This window comes from Entelurus aequoreus, linkage group LG17 (assembly GCF_033978785.1).
Source record: "Entelurus aequoreus isolate RoL-2023_Sb linkage group LG17, RoL_Eaeq_v1.1, whole genome shotgun sequence".
Lineage (NCBI taxonomy): Eukaryota > Metazoa > Chordata > Actinopteri > Syngnathiformes > Syngnathidae > Entelurus > Entelurus aequoreus.
In genome coordinates this window covers 44759515-44783080 of record NC_084747.1, presented here as the reverse complement: position 1 = coordinate 44783080, position 23566 = coordinate 44759515, and the positions used below count along the sequence as shown (strand labels likewise).

Genomic DNA, 23566 nt, shown 5'->3' with positions numbered 1-23566 from the left:
TAAAACAACACTTGTATGCATTTATAGTGGTAGCAATTGTTAAGAAAACATATTTTATTTCATTTCAATGTTTTATTATTTTATTTTTAATGTATTACATTTGCAAAAGGCATCTTTTGCGGCGGCGTGGCGAAGTTGGTAGAGTGGCCGTGCCAGCAATCGGAGGGTTGCTGGTTACTGGGGTTCAATCCCCACCTTCTACCATCCTAGTCACGTCCGTTGTGTCCTTGGGCAAGACACTTCACCCTTGCTCCTGATGGCTGCTGGTTAGCGCCTTGCATGGCAGCTCCCGCCATCAGTGTGTGAAATGAGTGTGTGAATGGATGAATGTGGAAATACTGTCAAAGCGCTTTGAGTACCTTGAAGGTAGAAAAGCGCTATACAAGTATAACCCATTTATCATTTATTATCTTTTAATTTATTATTGTATTGTATTTACATTTTATGAGGTCACCAAAATGTATTGGGGGCACCTTTGAGAAATACCTAACCACCATCCTTTGCATTTGAACTATGACTGTTAAAAAATGACAAGTTAACTCATGATTAATCACACAAAATGACCACATTAATCATGTAATTATGCAGATTAATTGCGCAATTTATTTTATGCTCCTTTAATTTAACTGAAAGGCGACGGGGGTTGTTATATGGTCAGGGATCAGGTTAATGCACATGAATGAGAAGACTCCTACTGTAAATTTTACTTTAAAATACACTCAGATGGGACTTTAGATAAAACTGTTACCAAGTTTTGAGCAAATAAATGTAGTGCACTCAAGTAAAACATTTAAGTACTGCTCCTGTATGACATTCTGAAAATAAAATTACATTTGTGCCCAAACATTGGACTCTTTTTTTTTAAGTTAATTTAAATTATACAAGCTAGTTATTCATTCATTATTCATTTATTTCAGGCAATGACATAAAAAAGTACAAAGTTGACAACACATAATAATATAAATTAATATAGTGCAAAAGGTAATGTATAGTATGTAATGCATGATTGTCCAGTTTTGCCTGAAAGGGAGTGCGAAGAAGATGATTTATTTAATCCAACCCCCATTCAGTGATTATTCACATGAGTTCACTGTTACTTTGTTTAAGGATTATAATACAGATGTTGTATCCTAGTGGCATTATCACAGGTAACAATAATTATTACACTGTAACAATAATTTGTATCAACAATGTAGGAATAATGATTATACCAACATTGGTAATAGACAAAATGCCAACAATGGTAATAGACAACATAGCAATAATGGTAAGGAAACATTGAGCACATGTTAACACTTTGAGACAGAGTACAACAGCAGGTCAAATTAAAGACCCTCATCTCTATATTTGAACCAGACCCCATGTTTGTATAATAGTCTAAATCGATTAATAGTTTGGCATTGCTTGTGTTGTAAGTCCAGTTTGTTCCATAGTTTTACTCCGCATACAGACACACAAAAACATTTACGAGTGGTTTGAGCTCTCGGCAATGAGAAATATCCAAAGCCTCTCAAGTTATAACCTGTGATTAATAATGATTAATCCAAATTATAAAGTGTGATTAAAACAAACAATCATGACAGCCCTAATTTGAACCGAATTCACATTCATACCGTATATCAGGAGTCCCCAAACTACAGCCTGCGGGCCAAATCCGGCCCACCAGCGTCCAAAATCCGGCCCGCGGATAGTCCCGAGTAAAAAAAAAAAAAAATTATATTTATATTTTTTTAATTAGAATTTTTTTTAATCTGTCCTTTCTAGCCCATCAATCCATTTTCTACCACCTGTCACTCTCGGGGTCTCCTAGCCGCTGCTGCAAATCATATTGTCCAAAAATGCATTTTCCTATTGATAACGTGACGTCATCACGCTCTTTCAGTCAATTAGTGCACGAGGGAAAAAAATGTGGCCAAATCGTTGGGGAAACGTAAAGTAGACCCCGAGTGTCGAGTTTTTAAACTACAGTGGACATATGACTTTTTTTGTTCAGTGTAAGGAAAAGGCAGTTTGTCTAATCTGCAATGATACATATTATATATATATATATATATATATATATATATATATATATATATATATATATATATATATATATATATATATATATATATATATATATATATATATATATATATATAAAATGTGGCCAGGGCCCGGGCTATATATATATATATATATATATATATATATATATATATATATATATGTATATATATAGCCAGGGCCCGGGCTATTTATTTTCTTAACCCAATGTGGCCCCCAGGTCAAAAAGTTTGGGGACCCCTGCTGTATATAATAAACAAAAAAATAATATAAATGTAGACAATGTAGTAGAATTTCTGACCTTTGACCTATATTTCATGTCTGTCAAGAATGTATGCTCATTTGATTTCTCTTCTATTCTGTGTCCCCGGGTGTGGGACAAAAGTGAATATTAAGTCGTGCCAACCTGTCTACAGAATGTTTTGGTTGTTTGGGTATGATTGGGGAGTCCAAGGATGTTGCAAAAACAATCATGACGCATGAGATAAAAACAGTGACGCACAAGAGACATATAAAAAATGGCAGAAGACCGGGACTCGAGAGTGATTTTGGCTTGTGTGTGTCTTGTGTTCTCCGGAGTACATTGTGTCTGCTTGCACGGACAACTCAATTCAACCTGCACTTCTGATAATGGGTAAATAAATTTGTTGTACTAAACTACTTTTGTTGCCTGCTTAAGCTTCGGACAATCCACCACAACAATCCCACACAAATTGAATGATCAATTAGTGTAAGTACAAAGGCGATGTTGTTGCTTCACCAATATGTACAGTAAATACATGTACAATGAGGACATAAGCAAAGTGATAAAGGAGCTTAAAAATGGCAATGCAGCAAGGAGGGTAAGCACAGAGCAGCACTTCAGCCTTTATCTGCGAGTGACAAGCTGCTTGACCGCATTCTTTCAGCCTTATTAGTTCAAACAAAACCCATGTATGAAGCATGGGATGGACATATTTTTGATGTGTAAAAATGTGTTTATAATGAGTCATGACCATCAAGTCGTGACAACTTTCTTGCAATCAAGATAAAAATAGCAGCGCTGCGCCCTGCTTGTCTCACCTGGTAGTGTGGGTGAAACTCGCAGCAGTCCACCTGGTTGTAGTGGCCCCTTAACGTGGTCACCAGCTCGCCCGTGTGGAGGGCGTACACTGCGACCGAGGTGCCGCAGGGCACAAACGCAAACTCTGGACTGCAGCCTTGAGACACGGTGAGCTGACGCCTCTTACGGCTCTGGTTGCTGACCTTCCCGTAGTTCACCTGGAAGGGTGAAAGTGCACAGGGTTCATCTGTAGGATTGCTACCCATGGGGTGTCCTTTTTTTCCACAAGACTGTAATTGACATTAATGACATTTGTGCGCAGTGGAGGACGTGTTGGCATACATGTAACACAGATGTGAAGTGAAATACATTTATATAGCGCTTTTCTCTAGTGACTCAAAGCGCTTTACATAGTGAAACCCATTATCTAAGTTACATTTAAACCAGTGTGGGTGGCACTGGGAGCATGGGCAAAGTTGACTTGGACGACTTGATGGCTTTTCAACTAATCTTTTGAAAAATTGTACACGCGTCGCGTCCCCTAAAGGTATGTACCAAATTCCGTTGTGATCTGGCTAAACACCCTAAAGTTACAGTGGGATGCATTTAGCTGTGTGAACAATTTCAAGTTAATCCGACATACAGGGTCAAACATCAGGGTGGTGTATTTGTAAAAAATAAAACAATTGCACAGGCAACAAAGTAGGGGTGATTGTTTTGTCTAATTTTAACCCTTTCGTGTGCTGCTGTTTAGAAGTAGAAGAGCTTACAGAAATAAATACACATTGTACTGTATTAGGGATGGGCGATGCCGCCAAAAATGTATGTTGTGATATATATTGCAGCCTCCTGTGATAATGATTACTTATTAGATTATTTCATTTGTGGTAGAGATGTCCGATAATGGCTTTTTTGCCGATATCCGATATTCCGATATTGTCCAACTCTTAATTACCAATTCCGATATCAACCGATACCGATATGTACAGTCGTGGAATTAACACATTATTATGCCTAATTTTGTTGTGATGCCCCGCTGGATGCATTAAACAATGTAAGAAGGTTTTCCAAAATTAATCAACTCAAGTTATGGAAACAATTGTCAACATGGCACTGCCACATGTATTATTGAAGTCACAAAGTGCATTATTTTTTTTAACATGCCTCAAAACAGCAGCTTGGAATTTGGGACATGCTCTCCCTGAGAGAGCATGAGGAGGTTGAGGTGGGCGGGGTTGGGGGGTTGAGGTGGGGGGGGGGGGGTAGTGGGGGTTTATATTGTAGTGTCCCGGAAGAGTTAGTGCTGCAAAGGATTCTGCGTATTTGTTTTGTTGTGTTTATGTTGTGTTACGGTGCGGATGTTCTCCCGAAATGTGTTTGTCATTCTTGTATGGTGTGGGTTCACAGTGTGGCGCATATTTGTAACAGTGTTAAAGTTGTTTATACGGTCATCCTCAGTGTGACCTGTATGGCTGTTGACCAAGTATGCCTTGCATTCACTTGTGTGTGTGAAAAGCCGTAGATATTATGTGACTGGGCCGGCACGCAAAGACAGTGCCTTTAAGGTTTATTGGCGCTCTGTACTTCTCCCTACGTCCGTGTACACAGCGGCGTTTTAAAAAGTCATAAATTTTACTTTTTGAAACCGATACCGATAATTTTGAAACCGATACCAACAATTTCCGACATTACATTTTAAAGCATTTATCGGCCGATAATATCGGCAGTCAGATGTTATCGGACATCTCTAATTTGTGGGAAAGTAATTTATAACTAAAACATTTCAAAAAGGTTTCAAAGGTTGTTCAAAACACTCATACTTAAAATTATCATTGAATGTTTCAATTTTAATCACAATTATAGTCAGGCACAAACACAGGAGGGCAGTGTAACTATAAATCAAATATTTAAATGTTTTCCTAAAATTGGTTTCGATTTAATTGTATTTTATTTGCCCTTTATGTCCAGCACAGCAGAATAAAAGTTAGTGCTCGTGCCTCACAATAAGAAGGTCCTGGGTTCAATTCCCGAACTCAGGGTCTTTCTGTGTATAATTAGCATATTCTCTCCGTGACTGCGTGGGTTATCACCGGTTACTCCGGCTTCTTCCCACTTCCAAAGACATGCACCTGGGGATAGGTTGATTGGAAACACTAAATTGGCCTGAGAATGTGAACGTTGTCTATCTGTGTTGGCCCTGCGATGAGGTGGCGACTTGTCCAGGGTGTACCCGGCCTTCCGCCCGATTGTAGCTGAGATAGGCTCCAGCACCCCCCGCGAACCCGAAAGGGATAAGCGGTAGAAAATGGATGGATGGGAAGCCTCAAACAGAATTTGGATGTGAATAATGTGGATAACATTCAAATGTGCTCAGCTCATTTTGTATCTGGTGTGTATGGATACATTTTTACTTGTTTTTTGTAACTTTTTTTGAAATCATATTGCTAATACACAAAGATTAGTTTTTATTTAGGCATGACAAGATGACATTCGCAAATCTCCATTGCTTTCCTCACCACACAATAAGATGAGTGTAAACACTAAACAGGCAACCACTTTTAATGTCGGTTGCTGTATAAACTTGGAGAAAAGATTAGGCATGAGAAGCTGACTCGAAATGATTGGAACAAACAACAGAAATAATATAAGAAAATTTGGTCTTTTTTTTAATAGTTTTACTGCGGAGTACACTACTACCACAGAGAAATTAGTGTGTGCTTACTGTATGTGATAGTGTGATTTCACTACTAAACATCTCATATTGATCTCCTTCGGCAATTGGCGCCATTTAACCCACATAACACTCCTTTGGGGGGGTTACGTTTATCTTTGTAAAGTTGTGCAAGTGTTTGTGGCGTTTCAGCATCTTTTGACACGGACTTATCCCGGCTTTTTGACTTTTACATTATCATTCCATTCACTTTCACCGCCATGTATACAAACGCTTCCTTCCTCGATGGCTGCACATCTGAGTACTAAACACTTTATACGTTTCCATCCACCGATTGTTCAGGGGACACAAATCTTTGAACTTTTACTTGGCCATCTTATGCAAGTAATTTGGCTTTGCTGTGGGCTTTCGTTAAGTTTTCTCCGCTGCTATGCTAACTAAGCTGTCAACACACAGTTGCACGCGCACAGCAATAGCTGGTGGTGTTCGATAAATTCTGACCGGGCAGCACAGTTAGTTCCGCTGTGTAGTTACTATAGCGTCCTCAAAAATCTAAACATTTCAAAGCGAGACTGAAGTTGATGCATGTTTTAAATAAAAGTAACGTCAATAGATTTTTAAGACTTTTTTAAAATCATAATTTTTTAAGACCTTTTATGAGATTTTAGGAGAATTTTAGTAGGGATGTCGATAAATGCTTTAAAATGTAATATCGGAAATTATCGGTATCGGTTTCAATAAGTAAAATTTATGACTTTTTAAAACGCCGCTATGTACACGGACGTAGGGAGAAGTACCTTCAATAAACCTTGAAGGCCCTGCCTTTGCGTGCCGGCCCAATCACATAATATCTACGGCTTTTCACACACACAAGTGAATGCAATGCATACTTGGTCAACAGCCATACAGGTCACACTGAGGGTATCCGTATAAACAACTTTAACACTGTTACAAATATGCGCCACACTGTGAACCCACACCAAACAAGAATGACAAACATTTTGGGAGAACATCCGCACCGTAACATAACAAATACCCAGAACCCCTTGCAGCACTAACTCTTCCGGGACGCTACAATATACACCCCCCTGTATCCCCCTACCCCCTACATCAACCCCGCCCCCCCTAACCCCGCCCACCTCAACCTCCTAATGCTCTCTCAGGGAGAGCATGTCCCAAATTCCAAGCTGCTGTTTTGAGGCATGTTAAAAAAAATAATGCACTTTGTGACTTCAATAATAAATATGGCAGTGCCATGTTGGCACTTTTTTCCATAAATTGAGTTGAAGTTGTTCTCTTATTTTGGAAAACCTTGTTACATTGTTTAATGCATCCAGCGGGGCATCAAAACAAAATTAGGCATAATAATGTGTTAATTCTACAACTGTATATATCGGTATCGGTTGATATCGGTATCGGCAATTAAGAGTTGGACAATATCGGAATATCGGCAAAAAAGCCATTATCGGACATCTCTAAATTTTAGACATTTTAAGGCCTTAAATTCAAATTATTGTCATGTCTGTTCATGTTTTTGTTTTGGTCATGCGTCATGTCTGTTCATGTTTTTGTTTTGGCCATGTGTTTGTTTTTTGGACTCTTTTTAGTTCCTGGTTGCACTTCCTTGTTTGGTTTGGTTTCCATGGTCACCCATTAGTTTTCACCTGTCTTGTCACACACCTGTTTCACGTTTCGAGTCACGCACCTGTTTTCACTGATCACGTCACTATTTAAATCTGTCTGTTTCTGTTGTTCGTCCTGGCGTCCTCACACATTCACACTCTGATGATCCATGCTGCTCTTTTTCATGTTTTCTCATGCCAAGTAAGTTTTGTTTATTAAGACCACAGTTAGTGTTGTTGTTTCTTTGTTCATAGTTTTTGTGCCCACGTGCATGTCTTTTGTTTCTTAGTCAAGTTTGTATTTCCGCCTTTGTGCGCGCCATTTGTTTGCTTCTTTTTTTTTGTAGTTTATTAGTGTTAAAAAATAAATCATGTATTTAAATTCACGCCTTGCCCGCGCCAATTTTCCTTTGCCTTCCGGAGAAGCAAACCCCAAGAATCAAGTCATGACAATTATTGGATTTAAGACTTTTTAAGACCCCGCAGATACCCTGATACAGTATGCCTCCAGCTTTGTGGGAGCACTAAGGGAAATGCAAGACCCATAAAGGCATGCTTGAATGAGTTTGGTGTGGAATAACATTCAGAGAACCCTGGTCTTACCCCCAGCAAACAAAAATGTGTTTATTAAAACAAGTTCTGGAACAGTGTAACACATTTCTGGTTGAACTGTGCCCGAGAAATTCCCACAGCTTCACCTGCCTATAGGATCCAGCTAGGGTCTTGCGGTGTGTTCCCATGAGAAAAAAATCTTCTACCTTGTAAGTTAGACGGTGTCAGGTGGAACAAAAAAAAACACACCATGGCAACTGCAGCACAAGCCGGTGGAGCAGGAAATTTAAAAAGGAGGCTGTGATTAGAGATCAGGGCAATTGCATGGTTTCCCCAGGATTGAGGCATAGCGTATTAATGGTGCCAGGGTAAGTACAAAACTATGTTATACATAAGCCTGGGTAGTTTTTCATACTCTATACTCATAGTCAAGCAAACACACATGCACACACACATCAAACCATACCATACCAGTGTGTTTTCCCCTGTGGCACTGTTCCATAGTCGCATGCGGTCATCAGTCCCAGACGTGAGGAGGTACAGGCCGTCGCTTGTGAAGCAGAGGCCATTTACTCTGCCATTGTGGGCTGTGTTCACTGGGGAGTGACAGGAAACACATTAGACATTGCAAAAACGATTTTACATACCTGATCATCAGCGAGTAAAAAGATGGTTACATGCATACAATTACAATACATCACAAATTTTGTTTTTCATTACTGCATGTCCAAAAAGGAGTAAGAGAGTTTATTTAATCCTAACTCTTTTCATATCATAGCAATTTCTAACACATTTGTAACTACTCAATCTGTAACACAACCGTGAATAAATAAATAAACAAATTAATAAGTAAATAAATATTAAATACATAAATAACAATAAATAAGGTTCTCATAAATAAATAGTTAAGTAATTTATGGTTCACATAATGAGATCAATAAGATTATCTAATTTTTAAACAAGGTTCAAAATATTTATCAATATTCTTCTTTTTTGTACGTTGTGAACACTTTTGAGTTTGACCAGTTTCTCAAACTTTATCATATTAGTACTTTGTCTGACTTCCTTGCTTAATCCATTCCATAATTTAATCCACATACTGATATACTAAAAGGTCTTATATGTTGTACGTGCATACAGATGTTTTAAATTAGATTTTTCTCTAAGGTTATGTTTGCCTTTTTTTGTTAAGAAGAATTGTTGTACAATCTTGGGTAGCAAGTTATATAGTTAAAAGTTCTGAAATGTCTTCACTGACCTTTTTTATCGTTTCCATATCAATTCCGTTACAATCAGTTGGGGTCTTGGATTTACATGTATTTACAATTTTGATTATTTCCTCAACATGGAGGAACATATAGTTGGGAACTGGAATATTTTCCTCCAGATCTGGTCCAATATTTACAAAGTAGCTATGCTTTCAACCACTTCTTTCATATTGCCATTTTTTATGTTTCCGTCTGAAAAGTATAAAGGGTAATCCTTCTCAGCACAATTTTTAATGATACTCGTTAGGATGCCCCATGTTGCTCTAATAAATGACTAATATTCTTTCCTACATGTTTGTAGCTTATTATTATATTTGTTGTACTTATTTTCTGTCCCTGTAGATCTTTGTGTTATAAATGTTCTATATAATGTCTTCTTTTTGTTAGAAGCATTTGTCAGTCCCTTTGTCATCCATGTTTGATTGTTTTTCTTCTGCTTCTATACTAAGTTGTTTCCATGGACAAAGTTTGTCATAAAGCATCATAATAATAATATATCAATAATATTTTTAAAAAAAAAAACATATGCTTCATCTACATCATTTTCACTGTACATATTGACCCAATTGTGTTCCCTCAGATCCTTCTTAAAAGTATTCATACCGTTCTCTGTGCATAGCCTTTAAAATTATGAAAATTCTAAATGGAAGAAATACATAACAGACCCAAACAAAGTAATGTAAAAACATATATAAAATGATATATAAATAAAACAACATTTAAATTAAATAATTTCCCAATCTAACTTCGCCGGGTTATTCCGGTTCCGGTGACCATAGATGAGGTGCTGGCTGTCCAGAGTTGGGACCCGGGGTGGACTGCACGCCTGTGCATCGGTTGGGGACGTCTCTGCGCTACTGACCTGTCTCCGCTCGGGATGGTCTCTTGCTGGCCCCACTATGGACTAGACTCTCACTGTTATATGGATCCACTAGGGACTGTACTTAGAGGGGGGGGGGCTACCCACATATGCGGTCCAAGGTTTCTCATAGTCATTCACATTGACGTCCCTTGTGTGGGCTCTGTGCCGAGGATGTCGTTGTGGCTTGTGCAGCCCTTTGAGACTTTTGTGATTTAGGGCTATATAAATAAACATTGATTGATTGATTGATTGAACTTTAATTTAAAATACAATTATAAATAAATAAAAATACATAATAATTGACCAAAACTAAGTCATGCAAAAGTTATATAAAATAATGTATTAAATAAATAAATGAAAACAAGATGTATATCAGAGAATTTGCCAATCTAGTTTAAAAAAAAATTAACTACTAAGTGATACAAAAATAAACAAAAAATAAAATGTTAAAAACCTAAACCTCTCTGCTAGTATTTTTATAATAACATAAATACAATGAAGTGGAGGAAAGATTTAAACTAAAATATATACAGTAATAAGGAATAAGGAATTCTACTTCAATATAAAATAAATAGTATAAAACATATAAAAACACTTACATAACCTTGCTAAGTAACGCAAAAAAAAACATCTGCCACTGCTAATGTCTAATACAATATAAGTACGGTATATATGAATGGGGGAAAACTGTATAATCCTTTAAGAAATTATCCTCTTCATCTTAAAAATAAAATAATACAGTGAAAAGATATTCACATTATGTAGAACATATAAACTCGCTAAAAGCCTAATAAATATTTGCTAGCTTTTCCTCCAAAAGTTAAAAACATTCTTATACCCCTACAATAAATACAATAAAATATAAAGTGCTGTGGATAAGAAACAAATATAAAGCCGGAGCGGACATTACCTGCCTCAGAGGCAGCTTTGGACTTATCTCCGTTGTGTTGGTCCAGCGTCAGAAGACTACCTGAAGCCTGACGCACATCCCACAATTTTACTTTGCTGTCTGCACTTGGAGAGAAAAGAACAAGCTTGTTTTATTGTGTCAACAATATGTTTCCTACTGTGTGGCTGATCTGCAGCTGTACAACGCGGCAAACAACAACAATACCACAATAATAAAGACATTCTAGTGAGTGAAATACATCAACAACAATAATTGCCTTTATCAGTCAGCTTTCTGACTAGGGGCCAAATTAAATATCATACAGGCGTCACTTCTTGCCTCTTTGAGCCAGTTGTTTTCAATCAGTTAACGTCCAAAGGGAGATCAGCACATTGGCCCCACTAGATTAATTAGCAGGTCTATTGTAGCATAAGCAGGTGGGTGAGCTGTAGCTCCATATGCTATACTGACAGTTCTACTGAGGAACCAGAGATGTGCTGCCATCATCTTTGACTTGGTCCTGTGGCCAGATGGCCTTGGATGGCCTGGACTCTTTGATGGGTCCCAGTGGACAAGCTAGACACACACTTCATATAATACATGAGCTTTGTCAAAAAAAAAATTATTTATGAACACTCTTCTGTAGAAGTGTTACCTTAATAATAGAATAATAAGCGCCGTGCCTCAATTAATCCCCACTAATTTTTCCCTATAATATAATTATTTGTAAATTAATTTTTAACCTGCTGTCACTTGGCCTTTGGTCGGGGGCAACAGATTAAAATGAGCTAGTAGCTATGTCTGGTCTTTGCAATGTATGTATTGTACGATGTTCCTATCAAATAAACATACATTTAATAAATCAGGTCACTACACATTCGAACAAAATACTCATAAACCTCGGGCAAAAATTTGAGGGAATACCCGCATAGCCTTTTTTACAGGGAGATTGAATCAAAATAGCTACATCAGAGCCGTAATGGAAAAAATGGCATTTAAAGTGATTGTTTGACACAGTTGAGCGGCTGCTTTGAGTGCACTAATTTTCGATTGTGCCGTGTCATTGCCAGACGTACCCATAGACGTAATGTAGGGTGGAAGGGGGGACATGTCCCCTGCACTTTTTGATGTCCAAAAATAATGTGACGCTATCGAATGGAAACAAGTCAAACATCTGAGCCAGGCGGAATACCGCCGCTCAGACTGAAGCTTGTCCCTTTAGAACGCCCACAAAATCATTGAATAGCTTTCTAGCGCTGCCTTCTTGCCAAAGTGACAATGACTGACAGCAAGCAGCAACTGACTAATTAAATGTCAGTCTTAATGTGATCTAAGAGCCAGTCGCAATACTTCAAAGGAGACAAATATTTGTGACAGAAATCCCTCGAAAACAGTTGCTGTTAAAATGTTGAGTAAAATCATTAAACTTTTTCAAACACTGCTTTTGTAATACCACAGGTGTAGTTTACAGCACATCAAATCGGACCAGGGAAAAAAAGCAGGTTACAGGGGTGGACATGCCATCGTTGGGAGTTTATTTTTAATCTATACACAACGCCCCTGACACTTGACACAATGTTGAGAAGGAAAAAAGAGCTTGTAAAATATTAATTAATAAGTGGCAGGGTGCTTTACACGCGCATAGCCCACATTTGATTATTTTGCACTAAAAATAAAACATTTGTTCATCATATATTCTTAGTAGGGGTGCTCCAAAAATATCGATTCACATTCAAATGTCATTATTCCAATTCTAAAGCGATTCATAATTTTCGAGAAACAAGGTATTATGTTGTAACTGTATACATGTTCGGAATAAACTTTAATAAACTACACTTCTTCTCTGTGCTTACCTGGCAGAGGCTAAGATATGTTCGTATCTGGGAGACCATCGCACAGACAGGACCTCCGCTCTGTGGCCTGAGGGGGAGACACAATTAGTGTGTCTATCTCTTGATAGTGTGTAAGGGTTTGTGTCTGTGGTAACGGTTAATGGTATGGTTTGTTCAAACAAGTGTACAATGAAATACATCACTTACCCTGAAGGACATGGATTTTTGAGCCGGACTTCAGGTCACAAAGTTGTATTTTAGGGTTTTGGGAGCCAACTGACAAGACAAGGGGTGGGGTGGGGTGGGGTGGGGGGTGACATTCAGTCACACATTCTTTCAAAACAATAAGAGCTTTTTAAATGTGCACCGGAAGAGGGGTGTGGTTGGAGAAACTGGAAGTCCCAGGTTTGCAGGAAAAAAAGGCGTGGTGTTGGTGATAACACAACATTAAACAAACTGAAGCTAAAATACTCAACAAGGCATTCGGGCAGGACGATTATGGCAAATATATTAATCACAAATATTTGGATTGATTTTGAAATCACTATTATTCATTAATTTAAAACATGAGCATTTATTGTACCACCAAAACTTAACTTTAAATATAATGTAAAAGACCTACATATAAATTGGTAATGAATAAACAACAACTAGTAAAAAATGTATAATAGGAACAACTATAAATTGAAAAAATAATAATAGCCATATGAAAAAATAAAATTCAGTTTCTCCGTTTTAATTTTCGTTTTTAACCTTTTTAAATTATTTTACCAGCATTGAGTGTGTGCTTTTTGTGTCTTATATACAATTTTATAAAATGTTAATTAAATGCAAAAATCCTCACATTTATTGGTGCAATACATCTTTGGGCAGTTTTGACCAGTATTTTAAGTCAAAGCATAATAAATGTGTAAATATATCAGAAGGTTGCTTAAGTACATTTTGCTTGTGAAAGGTACTTTTTGAAACTTTTAATTTGTTAGCGCAGTCAGAAAGAGGGTTGCATATGACGTCACATCCATTTTACTTCTTTGCGGCTTAATTCACAAGCAGCTAGAGCGTAGCATCAAAACAAGTGAGGGTATATGTGTAGAGTTGATCAGAAAATGCCGTATTGCTGTTCTGTTCTAGGGTGTTTCAGTCGTTCAAATAGAGGGATAGGAAATAGCTTTCAGTGGCTCAGAAAAGTAATAAAGTCTGAAAAAAAAAAAAAAAGTGCGTTGAAGGAAATGGCCCTTAAAAATATCACTGTCATCATCTTGTGGAATACAATCGGACCACGCCGTGTCTGCAGCGATCACTTTGTAAAATGTTTTGATTGAACATTTGATTTGTTTGAGAAACTTTCTGTGATGCAATCGAGTTATATTATTTAGTGTTTGATAGCAGAACTAAACGTTCAGAAATGACAATAGATCGCATTAGTTTTATATTATTTTGTGGTTGCTATGCCTAAATATAACTACAAATACCTGGTTGTGCAAATGAACTAACAGTGTTGGCGCTAGGAATTTTCAAAATGGGGTCCCGGGGACCATAAAAATGGGGTCCCACTTTTTTGTAACCGTTTTGCAAACAAATGATAAATGTATGCATTGTCCTGTTACAACTCACATTCTATATTGTGTTTTGGAAAAAGGTTATCATAAACGTTACTTAATTCATTAAAAAAATAATACAAAAGAAAACACATTTTTATGCATATGTAAATTTATTGAGTTATAAACATTCATTCACTTTCTTCTTTCCTTTATGGATCCAAACTTTACCGCTGCCGGTATTTTTTCTTCTTTATTTTCATTTAATAAGTTGTAGGTGTATTTATTTCAGTATAAAAGTGTAAGAAATGTTTTGCTTCGGTCATGAAATTATGATAATGGTGTGCCATTCATATGACAAATTTAATTGATTATTCTCACCTGTATGTAGCTCATCAGTCGTTTAAAAACCGCCACATCTACACTTTCATGGCAAATAATGCCAACAAACTTAGAACTTTGCAAGTTAGGTTCAATGTCATTTATTACAGTGACATGATGTGCCGCCAATCTTTTCTTCTCTAAATACCGTAGGTGTCAAGTGAAGTGTGGTAGCAGTAACCTTTTGGTAATGATAAATTATTTTTTTAAATATTTTTCTTATAAGTGTAAAAATCCACTCCATCCCATTTTAAATATTTTATCATGATCGCTTTTATCGCCTCTAAACCTTTCGAAAATAGGCCTAAATCTGCACGGATTAAAGTAAATAAACAGTAGCCTAATGGGGTTTGGACCATTGCCTGAAACCCAGAAGTGCCCGGATGTGTCTCTAGAAGGGGGGGGAAGTGTGCTGCTGTTATCTGAGCTTGATGTGTAGAAACGACTTGAGGCAGTTTTAAAAGTTGTGACTGCTTTACTGTTTGTACATTGATCTTATATCAATGATGTTGTTCACAAAAACACAAGCAGAGGAATTGTGTTGTGGGTGTATGGATTGTTCTTGCTAGCTTTAGTTTCGCAGTTATTATCACTGTTCCAAGTGGCCGTCTCCACATTGTTTAGTTCAGGACGGGGCGGTTAAGAATTTCGGGGATGAATGAGCAGTCTTGGACACATCCTTGTTCCGAACAAATATTCCTTCTCCTCACAATGACAGCATTTCAGTTACATGCATGTCAATTTCCGTAATTTTCTGCATTTAACAGCAGATTCCCTTTTACTGATCAATTATGTGATTCCGTCCGCAGATGCGTCAACGCGGAAATCATAGGCCTTATTTTTTTGTTGAGTTTGATAATTATTGATTAGGCATAATTGTGCTGTGTCAAATACAAAGCAGGAAACATGGTGAGATCCCAACATTCTAGTACACATTAGGGCTGGGCGATATACTCGATATATCGCGGGTTTGTCTCTGTGCGATATAGAAAATGACTATATCGTGATATTCGAGTATACGTTCTCACGCAGTTGCTTTTAGCTGTGGGCATTACACTACAGGCGTTTCTCACTCTTTGTTGTCTCTCCTTCTCACAGAGACTTAAAAAAGCGCACCTTCTTACATACGTCACATACGTATACGCCCTCGCGGAGCAGAGAGGTAGCTTTAGCATTGGTAACTTTAGCTGTGGTGCGAGTGGTAATACGAGAGAAAGAAGGCGCGAATCTGGTAACAAATGAAGGAAGAATAATTCCCAAGCGGTGGTTTGGCTTCAAGCGGGAATATGTCGAACAGACAACCGTAATTTGTCAAGTGTGGGGCAAAAGCGTTGCTACAAAAAGTAGCAATACTGCTAATAGGTAGCATCATTTGAAAAGTCACCCGCTAGAGAATGAAGAGTGTTTGAAACTCCGCATGTCAGCATCTCCGTTCGGTGCCACACCAACAAAATGCCGAAGCAACCATTTCCACATCAACATTGTATGAAAAAAATAGTCAACAACAGAAGGAAATAACATCCGCAGGAACCTACCACATAGCGAAGGACGTACACTATTTGATTTCCTATTATGCAGCTCATTTTTATTTGACAGTTATTGAAATATCTTGTGTGACATCATGCACAAAAGTGCACTTTATTTGTTTTAAACTATTGCAGTGGCGTTCTGTACAAAAAGTGCACTTTAATTTACTGTTGTTTTGATATGTCATCTTAGTGACATCATGCACAAAAGTGCACTAATAGCTTGTTTTAAAATGTCTGACAATCTTGCACTTTCTGTTTTGAAATTACATGAATGTTTGTGCCACTGCTTAATAACTGTTTAATAAATACAGTTTTGGTCAATTGACTTAGCTGTGATTTCCCTCTCTGCATGAAAGTTTAAAATGAACATATATTAATGCAGTATAAACAAGAATGTTTTAATGTAGACACATAAAATCATCATACTGGTGTGATTATATGCATCAAGAGTTCATTCAAGGCTAAGGCAAAATATCGAGATATATATCGTGTATCGTGACATGGCCAAAAAATATCGAGATATTAAAAAAAGGCCATATCGCCCAGTCCTAGTACACATGCTCTCCTTTGAACTCATTCGCTCCTCATTCGCTTCACCGTTACAAGCTCAGGAATTTGCATGCACATTGCACGGCCAATTAATCTTTTTTTTTTTCTATTGTAACAGGTTAATAATATTGTCCAGCCCTTGATGATTGCATGGCTCCGTTTGGAAAATCTGTGCAGATAATACACCATATACTGTAGTGAACTACAGAACACATGTTTCTAAAGGCCTAAACAAAAATGTAGACAACAGGCGTGTCACACACAAAGAAGCACCCAGATGAGTAAAACAGCTGGTACAAGTAACCTGTTGTTCCTGCTGGGTGATGAGGTGAGGCAACACCAAGATCTTTCATCACTTATTACTCTTTCTAAGAAGTTGGGTCTACAGGCGACTGGTATATGACTTACTTATATCCTTTAAGGGCCACAAGTATGTCGCTATGTGAACCTCAGGTAAAACATAGGGTCGTAAAGGTTAAGGGTCGTGTTTGAATGGAAGCAGAACACTGAGATGTCCCTTTTGTCTTGTGTGCTGCTCATTCTGGTTGGTTTGGTCAGCAAATATAAGTGTATCGTCCCTGCTACACACATACCCACATGAACGCGCGCGCACACACCTGCGATGAGACTGTGCTTCTTGGCAATGGGAGACAGGTGGTGGGTGTAGACGTTGCCTTCAAACTCAAAGACTTCAGCAGGCTGAGGCACAATAAAGACAAAAAGATAGCACAAAAACAAAGCATATTTAAATCTCGAATTGAAACAAGAAAAACATGTATTGGAATATTTTTTGCTACGCAGAAGGATGTCAGCCTTTCCCAAACTTACACTACCGTTCAAAAGTTTGGGGTCACATTGAAATGTCCTTATTTTTGAAGGAAAAGCACTGTACTTTTCAATGAAGATAACTTTAAACTAGTCTTAAATTTAAAGAAATACACTCTATACATTGCTAATGTGGTAAATGACTATTCTAGCTGCAAATGTCTGGTTTTTGGTGCAATATCTACATAGGTGTATAGAGGCTCATTTCCAGCAACTATCACTCCAGTGTTCTAATGGTACAATGTGTTTGCTCATTGGATCAGAAGGCTAATTGATGATTAGAAAACCCTTGTGGAGTCATGTTCACACATCTGAAAACAGTTTAGCTCGTTACAGAAGCTACAAAACTGACTTTCCTTTGACCAGATTGAGTTTCTGGAGCATCACATTTGTGGGGTCAGTTAAACGCTCAAAATGGCCAGAAAAAGAGAACTTTCATCTGAAACTCGACAGTCTATTCTTGTTCTTAGAAATGAAGGCTATTCCACAAAATTGTTTGGGTGACCCCAAACTTTTGAACGGTAGTGTATGATCGAGAGCCAATTTTATTAAATAAAATGTTGGGAAACCAAAAAAATATTATTAGCTGTGCCAATGTTATCATCTCACATGACAGTTTGGACTTCATTAGTTTCTGTATTATTTCCTTTCCAGCCCACTTTACCTGCTGTCTCTGCATCCTACGGTCCAGAACAACAATGCAAATACAGACCGGCAATACATTTATTATTCTTGTAAGTTTGGATATCACAGATCAACTCAATTATTTAGTTTGAGAAGCATGCATTTTAGGTTATTACTATATTCTGTAAGACTCAAAACACGCACAGTAGGATTTACCTATTCTCAGAGTTGCTCGCTTCAATGTAGTACTGTATACCTTTATCTAATTATATTTTTATCATTGTTGTTTTTTTACAGTGCATATAGCAATTAAACGAACTTTCTTCAGGCTTATAGTGACGAGGAAAAAGTGCCTCATGTTCCTATGGCATATGCTTGATGGCCCACAAATGCATTTGTTTATGCCTTGCCATTGTCCAAAATGTGTGCAAAAGGTCTTATACCACACGTTTGGTGTTTTTTTAATAATGGTTTCATTACATTATATACTTGAAATGTCACTTTTAGTCTGTGTGGTTGTCTGTCAGAGGATAATGGGTGGTACCATTATGATTCTGGGGGCTGGGGTGGACATTTCTAAATTCCTTCATCTGCACATTGATCCAGAAACTCACTCTAATTCAACAGCTTCCGTCTCAGCAAAGAAGGCTAGTTTCTGGCCTAAGACTTTGCCCAGTACTTGTACACGGGCTTAAATTAGGCCAAAAAAGGGGGAGTGAAAACAAAATTGCAAGCACAGCTGGGAGATCAAAAGGCATCTTAGTGAAGCAGCAGTGGTGTCTGCAATGCAAATTCTCCAGCAAATATAAAAAAGCCTCTGTTGTTCCACCATCTGTCACTGTGTGCCAGCACCGGCACTGAGTCCGCTATTGGGCACACAGAGGAGGCTCTGTTTGCAATAAAAAACACTCCCCCATACATACAAAGCACGCACTATAAAATTATTGTCATATATCATCATTAACCATATTTGAGGGAGACATCAACACTCGGGCTAGAACCTATTAAGGAGCAACGGGTTCTTGTCCTTTTCCTCAACTTGTGAGGTAACCATGATGCCAGTGGGATTCTAGCGCGGCGCCCTGTTGGCCATTTGCAACAAGGGGGCATATAGAAAGGTAGAAAGCGTGAAGAAGACAATAGGAAAGACACAAGATTGACAGTTGGTATAAAGATCTCCATATTAGCGGCTGCTGTGTGCAGAGTTTCAACTGTTTATTACAAGTGTAAATAAGCACTGTAATACTTTTATTGGGCTGAAAAATGCATTGCTTCGCTGTATGTGTTGAGCCCACTGGGCCCAGGGGAAATGAATGTACCAGATCACAGAGATTGCACTGAATTGGAGCATTAGAGCTGTAGCAAAGGCGCCAACATTTATTCGCCTGAGCCTATTACATCAAAGCGCAGTGACATACCTTGAGCGTCTCAGTGTCCCACACCTTCATTGTCTTGTCAAAGGAACTGGATACAAACATGCCAGTATCATATGGATACCACTGGACCGTCTCAACGCTGAATCGATGGACATACTTGCTGGACCTACATTTAGGTAAAAACAATTAAGGAAATTAGAAGTTAATAGGTCGATGCACATCATCTAGTAAAGACCTGGGCATTCTGCGCCCCGCGGGCCACATCCCTTTGTGCGTCCCTGTCCAATCGTGAGGCCAATCATAAATTACAAAATACATTTAAAAAAATATCTATGTCGAGTGTGCAATACAACGGTGCTGCTTTTGTTTTGAAAAGCGTTATTTGTATTACTTCCGTGTGGACTATGCTGGTGCGCGATTGTGAGTGAATGTGAACAGCGGCAATCACAAATTACAAAATAATTTTTTAAAAAAATCTATGTTGTGCGTGCAATACAACTGTGCTGCTTTTATTTTGAAAAGTGTTATTTATGGGCGTATGTCCGTGTGTAACCTGTGAGTGAAGGTGCACATGTTGCAAAATGTTGGACTTTTAAAGAGGATGCAGGATAAAGTGACAGAAATTGACATTTTTGCATTGTATTATACATCAGGAAGTGTTGTGTAAGACAGTGTTAAAAATAAAACCATCAAAAGCAATCTGCTTTTGTATAAAGTTAAGTTAGGTTAAATGAAATTATTATTATTATTATTATTTATCTTAGGGTATATCAAAAATAATTTGAGCAAAATGTAATTGAAATATTGCCGGCGTGGCCCTCCAGCAGTGCTCGGGTTGCTCATGCGGCCCCCGGTAAAAATTAATTGCCTACCCCTGATCTAGTATACACAAATCAAAGAGTACCAGTACAATTTGCGCCACTCCACATTGAGTATAAACTATTCAGATAGAGGTCAGATTATAATGAAACACGAGTACATTGGGTGCACCTGCACAATATAAAACCAGAATGATGCCTGCTTTGCTCAATTTTGGTTTGGTTCATTCGTTTAGCTATGTATACTTTTTGTATTGGCAGGGTTGCTGCCCTCTTGTGGACACACTGTCATAAATGGAACGACACAAACCTGCCAATGGTGCAGACAGCTTTGCATGTGTACTGTGGTTTCCCACTGAAGTTCTCTAGGTCGTAGAGGACAATCACACCATCGGCACCTCCGGACAACATGCTAAAAACACACAGTAGTACAGTAATTCAGAGACAGAACGCTGCATCTTTTAAGGAAAAAAAGAACGGCGTAAATACTGGACTTACTATTTGCCTTCTATTACTTCAATGTCAAGGGTGTTGACGCCATTTCCGTGGATTCTGTCCATATCCCTGTCCACGTTCAACTGCAGGCAAAGGACCCTTGAAATATAAAAAAACCTGAATATTATATGAATGCCATGTAATGCATGAATCCATTTCCCTAATACAACTCAATAAAGACAAAAAACATGTAGGGAGAATGATAGGATTGCTCCACCTAACCAAGCATGAAATACCAATAACATTAGATATCTCTACATAAATAAATAATATATTGTAAGAATAATCATTTGACATTATCGGATTTTTTAAAATGGAAGATGCTTATGGTAAATGGGTCGTACTTGTATAGCGCTTTTCTACCTTTTTAAGGAACTCAAAGCGCTTTGACACTATTTTCCACATTCACCCATTCACACACACACATTCACACATTCACACACTGATGGAGGGAGCTGCCATGCACGGCGCTAACCAGGCCCATCAGGAGCAAGGGTGAAGTGTCTTGCTCAAGGACACAATGGACGTGACTAGGTTGATAGAAGGTGAGGATTGAACCAGTAACCCTCAGATTGCTGGCACGACCACTCTCCCAACTTCGCCACGCCGTCCCCTTATATGCAACGAAAGACGAATGCATGCCTTCTAAACATGACATTTGTAAAGTTACAAAGGACTTAAAGTGAGTATTATTTGCAGATGATACAACTGCGTTTTGATCAGGAGAGAACACACAGAAGATAATACAAATAATAACAGAAGAAGGGTACAAATTAAGAAAGATGGTTTGACAAAAACAGACTATCTTTGAATCTCAGGAAAACTAAAATAATGCAATTTGGTAACAGTAGAAGAGAAAGTCAAACACAAATACAGATAGACAGTGTAGATATTGAAAGGGTATAAGAAAACACATTTTTGAGTGTAATAATAGATGATAAAATGAATTGGAAATCTAATGTAAAAAATATACAATATAAAGTAGCAAGAAACACTTCAATAATGAATAAAGTAAAACATGTTATAGACCAAAAATCACTTCATATTCTTTACTGCTCGCTAGTGTTACCACATCGGAGTTACTGTGTAGAAATATGGGGAAACAACTACAAATGTGCGCTTCCTTCACTAACTGTGGATATAGAGAACATACAAACCCTTCATTTATTAAATCACAATTATTGAAATTCAACGATTTGGTGCATTTGCCAACAGCTAAAATTATATATAAAGCAAACTATAACCTGCGACCCAAGAATGTACAACAATTCTTCTCAACAAAAGAGGAGAAATATAACCTTAGAGGAAAATCTAATTTAAAAATATTTGTATGCTCGTACAACACTTAAAATCTTTAGCATATATGTATGTGGAATTGAATTATGGAACGGATTAAACAAAGAAACCAAACAAAGCACCAAAATGATTCAGTTTAAGAGACTGTTCAAACTACAAGTGTTCACAAAGTATACAGAACAACCCTTTCTTTTCTTTTTTCTATTGAGACAAATATTATTTATGTATTTAATATGTGTTTGCTTACTATGGTATATTATTTATTTGTTCACTGTTCTGTTACAGAGAACAAGGAAATTGGATAAAATTGCTATGGCATGAAAAGGGGTAGGATTAAAGAAGCTCAGCTTCTTCCTAATACGTGAAGCTAGGCGAACACACATCTACAACGCTAAATATATCCTTTGGTGTACCTCAGGGATCAATACTAGGACCTAAATTATTCAATCTCTATATAAATGACATTTGTAAAGTTACAAAATATTTAAAGTTAGTATTATTTGCGGATGATACAACAGGTTTTGTTCAGGAGAGAACACACAGAAGATAATACAAATAATAACAGAAGAAATTAACAAATCAAAAGGATGGTTTGACAAAAACAGACTATCGTTGAATCTTAGTAAAACTAAAATAATGCTATTTGGTAACAGTAGAAGAGAAAGTCAAACACAAATACAAATAGACGGAATAGAAATTGAAAGAGTAAATGAAACCAAATTTCTAGGTATAACGATTGATGATAAATTGAACTGGAAATCTCATGTAAAAAATATACAACATAAAGTAGCAAGAAACACGTCAATAATGAATAAAGCAAAACATGATCTAGACCAAGAATCACTTAATATTCTCTACTGCTCGCTAGTGTTAGCATATCTTAGTTACTGTGTAGAAATATGGGGAAATAACTACAAAAGTACACTTAATTCATTAACGGTGTTACAAAAAAGATCAGTGAGAATAATACATAATGTTGGATATAGAGAACATACAAATCCTTTATTGTGGTAACTTATGGAGTGTATTGTGAATAAATTGAGAACAGGAAGTGAACCAAAGATTTAGCAACTGTTATGCAAAAGAAAAGGGGTAGGATTAAATAAGCTCTGCTTCTTCCTACTCCTTTTCGAACATGTTGAAAAGAGAAACTGGAAATTATGATGTATCATGTTGTATGCTTGCATGTTCGAAATAGGCTCAAACTCAACTCAACTCAACTCCTTTTCGGACGTGATGTAATGAAACAACTGGAAATGTGTGATGCATTACATTGTATCGTATGCATGTTTATTTATTATTTGTATTTTATAAACTGCAACATTTACAAACAATCGAGAAATAATAATAT

General features: G+C 37.4%; 1 protein-coding gene across 2 annotated transcripts in view; it reads right to left on the bottom strand.

Moving 5' to 3' along the window:
* Nucleotides 1-23566, bottom strand: part of ercc8 (excision repair cross-complementation group 8) — a 29674-nt gene that overhangs the window by 5037 nt on the left and 1071 nt on the right. The window contains exons 2-10 of one of the 2 annotated variants that reach the window (XM_062024266.1): nucleotides 20923-21018; nucleotides 20735-20836; nucleotides 19649-19772; nucleotides 17399-17480; nucleotides 12992-13060; nucleotides 12806-12872; nucleotides 10974-11077; nucleotides 8405-8529; nucleotides 3109-3306 (exon numbers count right to left, since the gene is read on the bottom strand). In XM_062024266.1, coding sequence (XP_061880250.1) covers nucleotides 3109-3306; nucleotides 8405-8529; nucleotides 10974-11077; nucleotides 12806-12872; nucleotides 12992-13060; nucleotides 17399-17480; nucleotides 19649-19772; nucleotides 20735-20836; nucleotides 20923-21018 — 967 coding nt within the window. The remainder of the gene's footprint in view (nucleotides 1-3108; nucleotides 3307-8404; nucleotides 8530-10973; nucleotides 11078-12805; nucleotides 12873-12991; nucleotides 13061-17398; nucleotides 17481-19648; nucleotides 19773-20734; nucleotides 20837-20922; nucleotides 21019-23566) is intronic. The other variant, XM_062024267.1, reaches the window with a different exon arrangement.